Below are 15291 nucleotides of genomic sequence, written 5' to 3' on the forward strand. Positions count from 1 at the left end.
TAAATAAAACAAGTAGTCATAATTAAGTATTCTGGGAAGAAGGAAGGGGGCCTTTTCTATGCTTTCACTTTCAGAAGTATTTGTAAAGCTATTCAGAAGCAAAAAAGGTGAAAAACATAGCTATAATTTCTTTATTTTCCATCCGAGTGTCCATCTCTCTCATACACAGCAGTTAGTCATTTACATACCACACTACTTTCCTCCTCTTTTATAGAAGTTTATTGCAGGGAATTGATTTAAAAAACTTACGAAAATTAAACCTAGACCTTGCATCAAAAGATCTCAAATTATGCTATCAAGACGGACAAGCATCAGCTCATTTGACGGGGGCAAAATCTGAGGCCTGAAGAGAAGAGGAACCCCCCGAGCACAACGCCGGCAGCCCTGCTCTGCCTGCCAGGACATGACATCTGTGCTGGACCAAGGGTCCCAACGCAGCCAGCTCTCTGCATGGTCCAATGTGACATCAGACTCCTGGGACTCTAGCGCTAAAGACCTAAACATCCGCAGCAGTCAGATGAGCAGTTTCTCGTGTGGTCCATGCCCGGTCTGTCGTACTTCGGAGGCTAGGCATATATCCGTCCGCAAGCAAAAATCACTGCGGCAAGGGGGCGCTGCCCAAGGCAGCGTTACAGAGGTAGTCTTGGCCGCAATGGTAAGCAAGCTACAGCATTACACAGCTCTGCATAGTCCGCAAAACCCACCCAAAAAGCAGGGCAATTACTCTGGCTCTTCAGCCCCAAATTAAGTTTTTCATTGCGGTGACAAGACAGTCAGGAATCAGCTAGTTTAAAGCCATGCAGGTTGATCTCCAGGACTCTTGTAAAAACTGGAGTATCTTAGGAGATTTTCAGAGGCCTCAAATTCCCAGCTGGACTAGCTTCAGGAAGCAGCTGCCTTCATGCAGCAAGCTTGATATAGCTCAGTTTTCTCCTGCTAAAAATCTCTCCCTCCTTCTCTGGGAGAAAAGTACTAAAAATAATGTGGGGGAAGAACTGATCTGGGACTGGTGAGATTTATTGTAAACTTCAGACCAGAGCAATTTTTCTGAAATGGAACAATTTATCTTTTATAACACAAAAACCTCACAAATCCTTAACTGCAGAGAATAAAAGAACACACTCCAGTTCATATACATGTAAAAAGGCATACCGAAAAATTACAATCTTCAAGAAAAGTTACAATGTTAAATTGTAAAACCTACATATGAACATTCTTGAATGCTTTCACAACACAAAAGTTTTTTATTCTTAAAATAAAAAAAAAAAATTGAGGTGGTCTAAGTATTGTTTCTGTTTCCAGAAACAATACTGATCACACCGTATACTCTGTACAAATGAATATTTCTAAGAAGAATAACCAAGCACTATTTCAACACCATTTTTCAAAGGAAAGGCGCTATCATTATAAGAAAGTGTTGGAGGAGGCTGACGGAGTCATTTTTTCTAATCACATACTTGTAAAGAACTTAATAAATCATTTGGCAGTTTGTGGTGCGGATATGCTCTAGCGCTGAGGCAATAACACCTCTTGACAAGCTTACTACTGCTGCCGGCAGCAAAATTACTAATTTGTTCACTTCTTTTTTCTTTTAAAATATTCCCTTCACAAAGAGGGCCCTCATAACATCCTCACCCATTTGAAGATGACAGAACTTTGACCACATGTTCTTTTTCATTAATGTAACTGTGCTTCAAAAACTTAAAAAATCTAGAAGTAAAATTAAAGCAAAAGTTTTCTCTAGTTTCCAAGAGGATTTTATTACAAGTACTGCATATTAAATATGAGGTTTTATAACTAACTGATCTAACATTGCACACTAGATTTACTAAACCTGTAAGCGAGGAAAAAAACAGCAACCCTAGTATGAGTCTACTACAGCAAGTTTGTATTCATAAACATAATTCTTAGAACTAGTTACCTCTTCACCAGGATAAATGCCATGTCTTATTCCTGTTCGTCGGGCTTTAGCACTGCACTTACACAGCGGTCCATCATTCATCTGTCAAAAACAAAACAGGATTCTGTTTGTATTGAAAAATGGTAAGTGATCACGTCTGGAAAAAAGTATGTTGGTTTAAATGCCAGGAGTGCTGATGCTTCTAAAAGCCTGTCATGCTTAGATTAAGTGGATGTTCTCAAGCCAATAAAGCTGAAAACAGTATAGACTAACGAAAGAAAACTGCACAACAGGATTAGAATTTCATCACTGTTTCAGAAGCACAAGATGGGAAAACAGCTTCAGCAGAGGTAGCACTCTACCATCGTCTATATCTTTTTCATTTCTTATATCTATAAACAGTATGCTATCTGCCTACAACAAAATTAAGGGCTTAAACATACATGTGCAAATATGTACATGGTGAAATCTCCATGCTCTAGCAGTTCCGCGCAGTTCATTGACAGAAATCCTGTTCCTAAGTTGTCTGCAATGTGATCAGGGTATCACCCGAAGTATGTAAAGCAGAGCATTTGAAGATTATACTTGATACTTTAGAGAAGTAATGGGAACACTTCAAATATGCCCTGTGGACAGATCACTAAAAAGGGGAGGTGGGGGGGGGCCCCGCAGGAAGAGAAAGGGGAAAATATCCACTTCAGTACTCTATATGGGTGCATCAAGTAGTTATATTAAAAAGTGTCACTGCACTGAGCATAAAAAGCTAGCCTCTCCCTTTTCATCTGTATGACTGAGTTCAATGCAGGCTATCATTCACTGCAGTCCCTAAAGCTTTCTGCTGTTAACATCATGCCCACTGCAGAAATCTAGCAACCACCAGAGCCAACAATGGAGGAAAAAAATCAGGTTCTCAACCCCAGGCTTTAACAGAGTTCTTGAAAGTTTGAATCCAAAAACTGAAATATACTTTATAAACTTAAAAGAAAAAAAAAAAAGAAGAAAAGCACACTGCAATGTAGCACAAAAACTTGCAGAACTTTTCATACCATTATAAGCAGCCAGCAAATCTCAGCAGCGTTCCACAGCGGGGCTAAACAGTATCATGAGACAGCAGAGAGAACGTGAAGGAGGTAAGAACTACCAAACCGACATTACTGTGGCCTTCAGACAGAGGAGAGAGGGACCCAATTTTTTAGTTTTGAGGTTAATTTTCTGAATATTCATCTCGGTTTAGTTTCTTCAGACTGGCACAGTGCGCAAATGCAAAGGAACAGAAGAAGCAGAACCCCTCTGCTCTTCTGGGAACTTAATCATGCAATATTAACAGCACAGTGACACGATGTTTTTTGCTCACATAATTTTTCACACATTGAGATCTTTGAGTAAAGCACAGCCTGAATGAAGTTAGTTCATTCTTAAAGGTAAAAATATTCTTCTTCACAGGCTCCTATAGTTACAGAGGAGAGAGTTAAATAAGGCAGTCCAATTTGTTCAGCACTCCCTAAAAAATAAGGGCCTGCTCGGGGTATCAAAATAATCATCACTTACTTTAGAAAATATTGTCCTTAATTCTTAGAATTGTTCGGCTCTAACGCTGCTTCTATTACGTTAAATGCATAGACAGAGACTTACAAAGATATGCAGCATCTATAAAGCCGAGGACTTGGGATGCAAATCAGATATATATCTATCTTGTTTCTAATGGCAGAACTCATTGAAAAAGATACAGATGAGAGGTGCAAACATGAAGTGGTAACAAAACGATGCTAAAAGATCACCATTTTATGTAAACTAAGGCAATGGTTTCTAACTCTCTGACCAACAGGGCAACAAAAACAAACAAGTAACGCTTGTAAGCAAAAAGATACTTTCTGTGGTGGTATCGGTTTAAAATTTTTTTTCTTCCAACTGCAAGTACCTTGCAGATTACCCAAAGTGACACAGCGCTCAGAGTAAAGGGTCAGAAAGATCCGTCCTAAAAGCCTGGTTACATGTTAGATGGTGCACTTGTATGCGCCAGTAAGCATGACACTCGTTCCTTCCTGTTTTATTTAGTGACGGTTTAGAAAGTATTTTGGAACACCCGAATAAATGCTAAAGAAAACAGGAGGACAGCAAACACTTTTAAACATATTCTACTCAGAAGCAGTGCAGCATCGACAAGCTTACTGCGATACGATTTCAGCCCCTTTTGGAAAAATAAGGAGGAGTAAACAGCAGGAAAGTTTGCAAGAAAGAATGGTTTTCAGTAGAAAACTCATAAACTACACGTTCCCGAAACTATTTATCCCCCAGTTATTCCACTTATTTTTATCTAGCCGATATTCTGGGCTAGGACATTACTCTGAAACGTGCCCAAGAGCAATATACAATAAATACCTAACCAATTTACTATTTTTTCCTATGGAAATAAAAGCAACTAGCTATGCTGATTCAAATTATTATTATTATTTTAACTAGAAGTATAAGTATGAGTTGGGAATAGAAGATTCAGCAAACCTCTGAATTACCACAGTGGCCGTAAGTACTGTAATATCTCTTGCCATTATGATTTGCTGCATTCTAAACTCATGCATCTCCCAAAATGCCAGAAAAATAAATTTACTGAGGTGCCACTTCACAAAGAGTTAGAATGAACTATAAAATATTTAAGAAAGAAAGATGAAGATGGCAAATTTGTAAGCAAAAATTAGTCTTCTGTGCAACGCATACATTCAAAACAACATTTAATGAGCTCACCAATTACATTTAATGAGAACTATAATCTCCATGCAACTACAAAAGAACCATTACAAAAAAAATTAGGAACATTAAGAGCATATTTAAAACATTATTTATCATTATGAAGTGAGAGCCTTTAAGTAAATAATCTGTAAAGGAGATATATATGCTGCCTTTTCCCCATCCCAGGATTCATCTGTGTACCTTTATCTCAGGTAGGAAAGGACAGCTTTAGTACACAGCTAGCAGTTCAGGTGACTAACACCGTCAAACGTGATTCCAATCACACGCTTGAAATCAAAAGTGATGTGCTTTGAATAAGATGAGGAAGAAAGCAGAAAAGGGGGAAAGCGCATATTGAAATAGATGTAATACAGCATATTTGACAATAATGCTGAATTTTAGGTCTCCAGGAAATAATATGACTTTCAGAAATACAGCACTTTTTCCTCTTACCATACCTGTCCCGGATCGTTGTACCATAGTTCTTCATGAAGACGATCAGGGTGTGCTTTTTTACGCTTAATTTCTGCGATGACGTCAAAAACTTCAGAATCCGAACTGCTAGAACAGCTGCTGTCATCATCAGAGTCACAGTCTGAGTCACTGGAGCTCTCTGATGCACACAGAGAAAATAAAGATAGCTGAAGAACACTTCCACATTTTATTTTCCCCAGTAGCAATGAATTTTGCCACGCAGCAAACCGTGGCATACTGAAAGTTATTGAAGACGTGCATGACGTTCACACCGAAGAAAGAGGGACATTTCAATTTTTAATTAAAAATGACAGCAAATGCTATGGATATTAAACGCCTACATCAACTGCATCTGTTTGAATGCCTCAGAGACTGTTGTCTGGCTGTCCAGGAGCACCAATGATCAGTTCTAAAAGACCAATTACAGCCACCTGACATTAAAATACTTCATGGAACAAGGTTATAGAGCTATAACCAACACAAGTATTATCCTAAAGTTAAAAAAAGGGGGGGGGGGGGGGGGAGGAGGAGAGGTAAGAGAAAAAACATACATACAAATACACAAAGATGAGCTAAATAGCACCTCCTGTTCTTTAGAAGTCAATTCTGATTGCTGTCAGCATAGTGCTTGCATCCAGTTTCATCTAACCTGATAATGCCTCCTGTCTGTACTAGTACATTGTCTATACAAGAGGTTTGAAATAGCATGCACAGACAGAATTATTACAAAACATGTATTGTTAGAGAAGACTACTGCTAGGTCTGTTTCAAAATCAAGTATTTCTACTAAATCCATTATCACAGCTTAGAAATCACACACAAGAGGTAAACCTTGAAATTATTCGTTGAGCAAATCCAGTCTGAAGTTTTTAGAAAGCTCTGTTCTGTGAGTTTTCTTCCTTTTTTTTAACTTTTTATTTTGTATTCTTTAACTGAAACCTTGTCATGTATCAGAAGGGGGGAAAATGCTAGAGAGAGAAAAAGAAAAAAGCAGGACAGAAAAAGGTCTCAGGCCTGTTACAGTCTCCTTCATCTTTTTGCCAAAGTAGCGTTATTAAGTGTCTGGATTTAACCACCCAAAACCCAGAGCCTGATCTTACACGTCTTTGACCTCCTGTGCACCCCTTTTCTTACATATGTAACGTCACTGACTTCCACAGGTTTCCTCAGCTCCAACTTAAATATAAATAATTGCCTTCATAGCCAAGACACACACTGCTGCACGATGCAAGTAAGGTTTATTATCCTTGGAAGGAGGGATGCAACATTCCTTCCAATTCTAAGTTTCGGCTTTACAGAAGACAAATTAATATGCTGCCATAGCTTTGAAACACCGTGAAACTACATTGTAAATTATGTGCATTTGTTAAGTCCAAAATTCTTCTTAGCGTAAACAAAAAAGACAGAGAGAGTGAGAGAGACAAAATATTGCTAGCAATACATGCCTCCCTCTTCGACTAGGATGTATTTTTAAATGGTCCCTAATTCAGTAGAAACTATTACTATAATGAAATCCTTGGGACATATGGTTTACATGGTATATATGTTCAGTTTTACATGGTATATATATTCAGTTATCAGCAAGTTTTGTCTGCGCATACATGCGCACTCACCCTAAAACATAAACACCTGAGTTTTAAAAGTTCTCTTATAAACATTAATTCTGCACATCTAATTTTACATGCAAAATGAGTGTTGGACCTGTGAGAGTAATCTGAAGTTCTGAAAGGCAAATGCACAATTTCTAGATTTCATGTATTGAAAACAGCCTTTCATAACCTGCAAATGCTCTCAGAGTTTGTTGGTATCTCACTGCTAAAAAAATTAAACATCTAACCACTGCTAATGGAAGGCAAGACAGCATTTCCTGAAGCAGAAAATAAGACAAATTACTAGATGCAACACAAGTATGGTTGCAGAAGCCTGAACAGACAGCAAGCCAGTCTGCGGGACAGCGCAGAGACAGAGCCCCCAGTCTTCCAGAAAGAGAGAGGGAAAAAGGAACACAGCTAACTTACTCTTGGCCCTCTCATATTTTAGGCTCGAGCAGTGAGGGAACTCTTTCTGCAGAGATCCGAGGAAGCAAAGCTTTATACAGGCAGGCTGGGTGCAATGGTTTTGTCCTTCCTTCACCCATATGAAACTATACCTCCTGCCTACTTTGTCAGTGATTCCTGAGTTAATTAAAACATGTATATTCACTATTCCAAAAATGTGTGTATTTTCTTTAGAATACTGAATTCCCATTTTATTTAAGCTACGGTTATTTTTTCTTTCACCTTTATGATATTATTTCGTACTGTAAGCACATAACTGACTATGTCATTATATACCTGTACTTCAATCTCATCTTTACGATATTGGATTGTAAAAGTGTTACTAAGCTCAGATGTGAGAGTCCAAAGCATCTCAACCGCCAAATACGAAGCACCAGCCAAAAAAACAACAACAGAATATCGTAATTGTTCTGCGTAAGAGTTTCCTGAACTGACACAACTGACCGGAAAACACACTGTGAAACACTGAAATGCTTAAAACATAATAATAAGAATAGCTAACAGGTCTCAAAAAACAGAAAAAACAGCTTCCACTGACTTCTGAGTGGATGAATTGCTATCAAAAGGTACGCCTGCTAATTCAACCAGTATTTCCTCAATAACTGATATAGCCAGCAAATTCATTTCACTGCAAAAAGATCCACGTGAGAACAATGATAACTCACATAAACTGTGTTTTGAAAATAGAAAAACTTTTCCATTCGATCATAAGCAGCAGAGTTGCACAATCAAAACACAATCCAGACGGAAAACGAGCCCAACACCGTAACAAGCTGCCACATGAGTTTATCATTACTACTCTTGCTTCCTTTTAAAAAACGTAAGACCAGGAGCTCCTCAAAGTGTCCTGTGTCCCATACTTTGGCCTATTTGATCATGCCAGGGTTGGACACGGGGAGATTTCATGCCATGGAAGAGACTTTAGCGTAAGACTGTGCTGCATCTTCTTCACTCTCCCTTACCCTTGCTGGGTAAAGAGCCTAAGTCTACTTCAGTCAAAAGCAACAGTAAAACTCCTATGGATTTTCAACATGGAAGGATTCAATAAGAAAGGATTTAAAAACATGTGTTAGCCTACTGACATCATTAAACACATACAAGTGCAGAGAAACAGATCAACTACAGATCATTACATTTCAGAGCTCTGCCATCATTTCTGCCTACCTAAGTCTTCATCCAGTTTGGTCTTTGGTGGCTCCCATGGTGGCCTGGCTGCTTTGGCCTTTGCCTGCCGCCTTCCTAACTCCTCCTCAAACTTTTCATACAGATCTCTGAGCTTGCTTGTTCCTACCACAGTAGAGTCTCCCTGTAAATTAAAAAGGGAACAAAAAACGAAGACAATGCTGAAATAGTAGTTCCTCTGAACATGGTAAGTGTCATCATTTTACAGAGAAAGGCAAGGAAAAAGCAGACAAAACTCAAGTGCTGTAGTTCAGTAAGACATGAAAACACTTGATAAGGCTCTAGCATATGGTTACATTCCTCCAGCAGGTAAACGCACAGAGAAATAAGTTCATTTGCTGGTACTTTATCATCAAATCTGTGGCCTAGCCAAGGAGAACTACGGCTAAGCATATTTTGGATGGATCAAGGTTGATTTTTAACAACCCAAATTAAGAAGAAACAGTAGATCTTTTGTGTAAATAGGTAGTAATTCAAAACAATCTTATTGCATGCTAGAAATACAAGAACTTCAGCTCATTTTGCTGCCTGCTTTGAAACACTGATTTCACCAAAACAAAAGAAAAAACAAAACAACATTGTTCCCCAGCAACTATTATTGTGAAGTGGAAACAATCCTGACTTCCTGCTTCTGTACACAACTTCTCCAGGGATGACTGAAGATAGGGTAACGGAGGTAGTTTTGCCCAAATACAGGTATAATGGAAAAAATTTTTTCTCTTGGAGACAAAAAAAATCCTTCTTCGATGTGCCACTAATGTAAATGAAAACAGACACAAGAAACGGATGAAAATAAAGAAGAACACTGCCAAAAAACACCCTTACCGCACTAAAAGACTGAGATGGTTGGGAGGACAGAAGGATTAAACACTGAATGACACAAAATACGACCCCACTGAAGTGTTCATAGTAATCAAGTAATTGAATAAACAATAAAGGATGATGCACAGCATTTTAGAGTTCTCTCTCAAACATACCACTTGATCCATAGGGTCATTTGAATAATAGCTTTCAGAATGGGTACAGCGAACCCAGACTGGCTTAAGTAATTCATCATCTTCCTCTTCATTTTTTTCAGATGCGTTCTCCTCTGACTCTTTGTCTTTGATAGTGGTATAATTCTTCTCTTTGCTGGTACTCTGGCTCTCAGACCACCTCTCTCTGTCCTCCTCCCATCGGGGTCTCTTTCTCTCTCTGCTTGGAGAGCGGCTTCAGGAAGAGAAAGCAAACAAACACAATTCTCTTTGGTATTCTAATAGTGATAGCTTTATAATGAGAAATAAATAATTTCCTTCAAATCAGTACATCATTTCTACCACATAAATTATAGTGTAATCCAATCGCCTCTTCCTGCTTTTAACTTGTGATCGTAAAAACAACTTCGCAGTCAGACCTATCATAAGAAACGGAATTAATACTGAAAATTGAAATTCTCTATTTTAAGCCATATTTCAGAATTAGAATTTAAAAAATGGCATTTTAGATTAAAATTCTTATTTGCATGCTAGATGAGTTCCTTCTCCTCCCCCTTCCCCAATTTTGTTCCTAGGTTTGAAGTGCATCAACTAAAATTTACAATGTTACAGAGTTTTAACACACAATCCATAAACTATTTGTACAACATAAGAGCCGGGGTTGTATCCAAAGGATTATACACAAGCTACCTTGCTTGTGTTAATCTAACTCTTGTACTCCTCCGTACAACGCAATCTATGATATTTCTTATGTATTGCTAGGGTAATGCTTTGGGGAAGCTGAATATAGGAAAACTGCTTTTTTTATTCCTCTGCCTACAAAGCCAATAAATCATATTGCACTGAAATCAATTACCAAGGATTTGGAAGTAAAGGAACAACAATACAAGAAAAGTTCCTAAAAGGTATTCTAAATATAGCATGACTTTAAATAATCTTGGTTCTTTTATATATAGACTAGAAGCAGATGTAAGAGGGAGTCTTCAGAATAACGCAGGGAAGCCCTCTTACCAGACCAAAAAAAAAAAAAAATCCTGTTTCTAACTCTACAAGGCCTTGATAACAGTGACTTTGAACATATATGGAGATGGTTATATTCCTAAGACTCAAGTTCTTTCTGAGTTTCAGACCAGTCAGATATGCACTTATTATACATGCACAAGTACACACGTGTGCATGCACCGAGCCTCTTAAGCATGTGAAAGACCAAATGTACCACCTTACCTTCCTGTTCTCTTGTAATCCTTTTTGTAGGATCTGTCTGGTGATGGTGATCTTCTGCTATCACGGTGCCTATGCCTCTCCCTCTCCCGCTCCCTTAAGGAATTTAAAACATAGGTTAAATAAGAAATGTGGCATTTCTTACAATTCACACCTGAAAGGAGCACAGAAGCAGGATGAGATCATTTGCCAGTATTGTTCAACATGACACGTGTGCCAACTGCTACACTTAAAGAAGCCTAGAAACTCTTACTGCTGACCTTCAAGAAATTTGGAATAGATAGTCAAAGTGGCTTCATTTCCAGAGACACTAAGTGTAAATCCATGTTTCACATGTGACGTGGCAAACCTCAGATCTTCTACAAATAGACCATGTGATCTAGGTGCACTGGCAAAAATTTAGATTCTTAACTTTCAGGTATCTCATTTTGAAAATCCTGACCTAAATCATTAGTCACAAAGAAAGGCATTGAGAGAGCAAATCAAAGAGATGAGGAAGACAAAACTGGCAATGGTTTGCTCTAAAACACTATGCAGCAAACTGCTCAGGTCAACTCTTGATTCATGAGCTGCTTTTATCTATGAGGCAGAGGGGCAGAAGCTTCATGAGACACCCCAAAATAAGCTGCTCACATTCATCCCTCTGAGTCATAAGAGGATGACAACACAGCCTACAAGTTCTCTGTTCATTTGGACTACTGCATGCTGATTTTCACCTCAGTCCTCTGCAGATCACAGGCTCCTTGCTGAGGTCTTCATCCTCAACAGAATCACACAGGCAGGTCTACACATCCACTGGGACGGAGGTGTCATGAAGCCCACGCACGCTTGCGCAGGTCTCCCATGAAGACATGGATGCAGCGGAATGAAGGACACTCTGCAACATTCTTTTCACTAGAAAACTCATTGCCAGTTTTCAGGAATCAGACTTGTGCATCTATCGGACTGTAAACCCCCCAATGAATGCTGGCTATCTACAAAACGCGGGGCTTACTCAAAGCAGGGCCGTGCCCAAGTAACAAGCCGTATTCCAAGTCTGGTACCCAAATCTCGAACTTTGAAATACTAGGACTTATCCATTTATAAGGCTGAGATTTTGAACGTAGTCTTTTGCATAAACTTGTGCCTACTCTGCTTTCAGAACACAACTGCTTAAGTTTCTGTGGTAAACCCCACTGACAGCAGAGTGCTACTCAACAAGCCACTCCGGGCTCGCTTCCAGCTTCTTCAGTGGACAAGGGGAGCAAGTTTACCTGCCTGCAAAGATGGGGCAGAAACAACGTAGCTGGAAGACCGGAAAAGCCCTGAGCGTTGACTACATCCTAAGCTAGGAGAAAACAACATGGCCGAGGGATGGACACCTGATTCAACCAATCTGTAGAAGGGAGACCACGTCTCGCTCTGCAGGCAGAAGATAGGCCAAGTTACCTGCTACGCTCATAACTTCTATGGTGAGGTGATATTCTTCCTCTGTCATAATCTGTCCGGTGCCGACTGCTTTCTTGCCTCCTCCTGTCTGGACTCCGGCCTCGATCCCGCCGGTCCCCATGGTTATTCGACCGATGCCTGTCACTGTGGAGGTGCCCATGCTCACGATGCCGGTGCTCGTCGTAATGCTTGCTCCTCTCTGGAGACCGTCGATCGCTTTGCGACTTCTCTGCCTGGTACTGACCCGTGTGCCGAAAATGGCTGTTGCCGCCACTGCTGTTGGTAGCGCTGCTCTGGAAAGAGCTGGAATTGTGCTGATAGCTATTGAAGTTCGGAGGGGGGAATGACTGCTGTGAATACCCTGCGGAGTAAACAGGCTGGTAGTTGACTTGCTGCGGTATGACTGGGGGTGGGGGAGGATGCGGTACTGTCGGGGGCGGCATCATGTAAGGAAATGTGTTTTGCCCCGTCGGAGTTCCTGGCACAGGAGTATTGCTAGGATTTGGCACTGGTGGAGGAGCGGGAGGGAAGCACGGAGGCACTGGGAAACCCTGCCTCATCTGATGGTTTGGAAAAGGTGGCCTCATGGGACACTGGCTGATGGGACTCTGTGTGGAAGGGGGCACTGGAGGAGGATACGGCACAAAGTCTGGCCTGGGAGGCATGTAACCAGTGGCTGGAGGGTTTGAATAGGTTGTCGGAGGGGCCGTTTGCTGGTCATACTGGTATTGCACAGAGGGCTGCTGTGGGTGAAGCTGCCGTAGGTTCTGAGGTCGGTAGGTCTGTGTTGAAGTTCGTGCTCCTGGTCCCCCCTGGCCGCGGGGACACCCTCGTCCGGAATGGAAAGACATGGCTCACCTTTAAAGAAGAAAATAAATAAATGTACAGTGTCACAAAGTTTTTCTATGAGGTTCTTTGGAAGTAGTTCCAGGAAATGCACAAAGTGCTTAAATTATGATTTCTGCAGTTTCTTTTAATAGGAGCAGCAGATGACGACCACTGGCTTTCATTGTGAGCTTTGTGCTCCTCAGTGCTGTAGTACAGGTCATTATTCCCCCAAGATTCCCCTAAGTCTCTAATCCACTAATGCACTCTCCTGCCTCTAATCCAGAATCCAGGTGGGACCATACCCTCATGGTCATGGATGCTTTAATATAAAGTCTTCAGACACCCACACCAAAGAGATCGCTCATTTTAACAAAGGTAGGAGTCATCCAAGGTCTTACATCAAGGAGTTCTTCCTAGAACACTATTCTAAACTTCAGGTAGAACAACTTTACTAACATGCCATCGTGAGTTGCCTGGTCCAGTGAAAAAAAATCACATAAATCTTAAACAAGATAATGGGAATTTATATTCACAGTTAAGTCCCAATTTCGTACAGGACTGAATTCAACAGATATTTTAAAGTTAGGTACATAAAAATTTACTGTGACCCACAAAAACGTACGTGGACTGTGGTTTGTTCCAATTTCAATAAACAAACATTTTCAAAATTCCTGAAGTACCTAATTGGCCGTGTTACCTTGCTGGCAATAGGCACTGCTCTAAGCGGGCTGAAGTCTTGCTCAAAAGCATGTGTTGTATGTAATGTACTACGGTATTAAAGTTTAAAAATGAAAACTGCTGTGGCATATTGAAGTTAAAATTAGTTTTTCATTAAAATGTTCAAAATTCAAAAACTGGGAAAAAGGAAAAAATATTTAAAATAAAACATCAACAATGATATGTTGGGTGGAAGGGAGGGAGAGAGGGGGAAAAAAACAGTTGATCCTGCAGCTGCAAATGTCAAATCCTGTTCTCTATAAGAGAGAGACACATAAACACGTATGCGGAAAGATCACCAGACACAGAAAACAAAGCCTCCTTTTTACAGTGGCTTTACCGATGCAGAAGTACACATAGGGAATAGTCTCCCACCTGCTACCCTGTAACCCGGCAAACGTGGGCTGCTCAGAGTACTACTTTTGGCTGCATTCTGGTCCCAGCGCTGCAAAGGATGAAGCTTGCTGACTGATGCCAGACTTCTGCTAGTGAACCGAAGGGAAAAAACGGAAAAGAAATGAAACAGGGGGAAAGGATGCACATTGAGGAAGAGGTACCAGGAGGACCCCAAGTCTCCCGTCCCATGCTCAGGGCTTGGTTGAAGCCACTGGAAGTGGTGGTGGGGCATTTCCTCCCTCGTTTGAGCAAGTGGACAACAAAGGCCAGCAGGATAAGGGCGGATCAACACGTTTCTAGGAGGTAGCAGACATGTAAAGCCACTGACTGATTCCTTCCAGGCAACCCCGGTCTGTTCAGTACCCTCAGGTCTTTTAAAGGGTCTCAAAAAGAAATGACAGGGAAAAAAAAATCTACTCCACACCTTCACGAGTTTGTCTGGCAGCAGCGCTACTTTCTGTCATCCTTAATTCTAGTCCATTAAACGCTGGACCATTTTTCCTCAGGTCAGCAGTTATAACTCACCTAGCGCAGGCTTCTGCCAGTACACTGTTTTGTGCTTTGCTGACATTTACATACAAATTTTATTTAAACAGGCTGAGCCAATCTTTTATCCCCTTGAATGAAGTAAAGGGAAACCCACTGTACTGTACTGTACTGGTGCCTTAACGTAAGGCACGTTTCTTCTTAACACGTGCCAGTGCATTCAAACAAAAGGTCTCCTTTACCAGCTCTCTCCGAGCTTATCTGCACCTTCAGAGGTTTCCTCTGGTTTCTGCGATCACAGTTCAAGCACTTCAGAACGCACCGAAACGCAGAGCCAAAGGCAGCAGGGAAGGCAAAAAAAAAAAAAAAAAAATTATTTCAGGTTATTTTAAAGCTCCCGCTGCTGCAATTTTTCACCGCGTTCAGGTTCGCTTTGAACTTCAGTGGGAAAAAACCGATGACGAGTCATGCCCTTCCTTCCACCCACAAAGAGAAACCCGTTGCGCCACACGGACACGGACACGCGCGGACACCCGCCCCGGCGCAGGGCCGGCGCGACGGGGCCCTGCCCTCAGGGCGGCCCGGGCCGGCACCGCCCGCCGCCTGCCCTCAAACGGCGCCAGTTTCGCCCGCGCGGGAAGGGCAGGTTTACGCACGGCCGGCGATCACCGCAGCGGCAACGACCGCCAGCCGCCGCCGAGCCCCGCGCGGCGCCCCGGCCGCCCCTCGGCCAGCGGGGCTGCGCCATCACAACGGCCCGCGGGGCCACGTCGCCACGGCGGCGGTCGATGCGCTGCTTCGCCCCGGCCCGGGAGGGGCACGCACCCGCGCAGCCCACCTGCTGCCCCGCCGCCGCCGCCGCCGCCGCCCGCGCCGGCTCCGGAAGAGGAAGGCGCGGGGCGGG

General features: G+C 41.7%; 1 protein-coding gene across 3 annotated transcripts in view; it reads right to left on the reverse strand.

Moving 5' to 3' along the window:
* Positions 1–15281, reverse strand: part of DROSHA (drosha ribonuclease III) — a 75563-nt gene extending 60282 nt beyond the window's left edge. The window contains exons 1-7 of one of the 3 annotated variants that reach the window (XM_068931510.1): positions 15226–15281; positions 11961–12818; positions 10536–10628; positions 9315–9546; positions 8320–8461; positions 5083–5237; positions 1922–2002 (exon numbers count right to left, since the gene is read on the reverse strand). In XM_068931510.1, the coding sequence (XP_068787611.1) occupies positions 1922–2002; positions 5083–5237; positions 8320–8461; positions 9315–9546; positions 10536–10628; positions 11961–12811 (1554 nt within the window). In that variant the 5' untranslated portion in view covers positions 12812–12818; positions 15226–15281. Of the gene's footprint in view, positions 1–1921; positions 2003–5082; positions 5238–8319; positions 8462–9314; positions 9547–10535; positions 10629–11960; positions 12819–13880; positions 13993–15212 lie in introns of those variants that run through there. The other 2 variants (XM_068931511.1, XM_068931512.1) reach the window with 2 other exon arrangements.
* Between the last annotated feature and the right edge of the window lie 10 nt (positions 15282–15291).

This window comes from Struthio camelus, chromosome 2 (assembly GCF_040807025.1).
Source record: "Struthio camelus isolate bStrCam1 chromosome 2, bStrCam1.hap1, whole genome shotgun sequence".
In the NCBI taxonomy this organism is placed as follows: domain Eukaryota; kingdom Metazoa; phylum Chordata; class Aves; order Struthioniformes; family Struthionidae; genus Struthio; species Struthio camelus.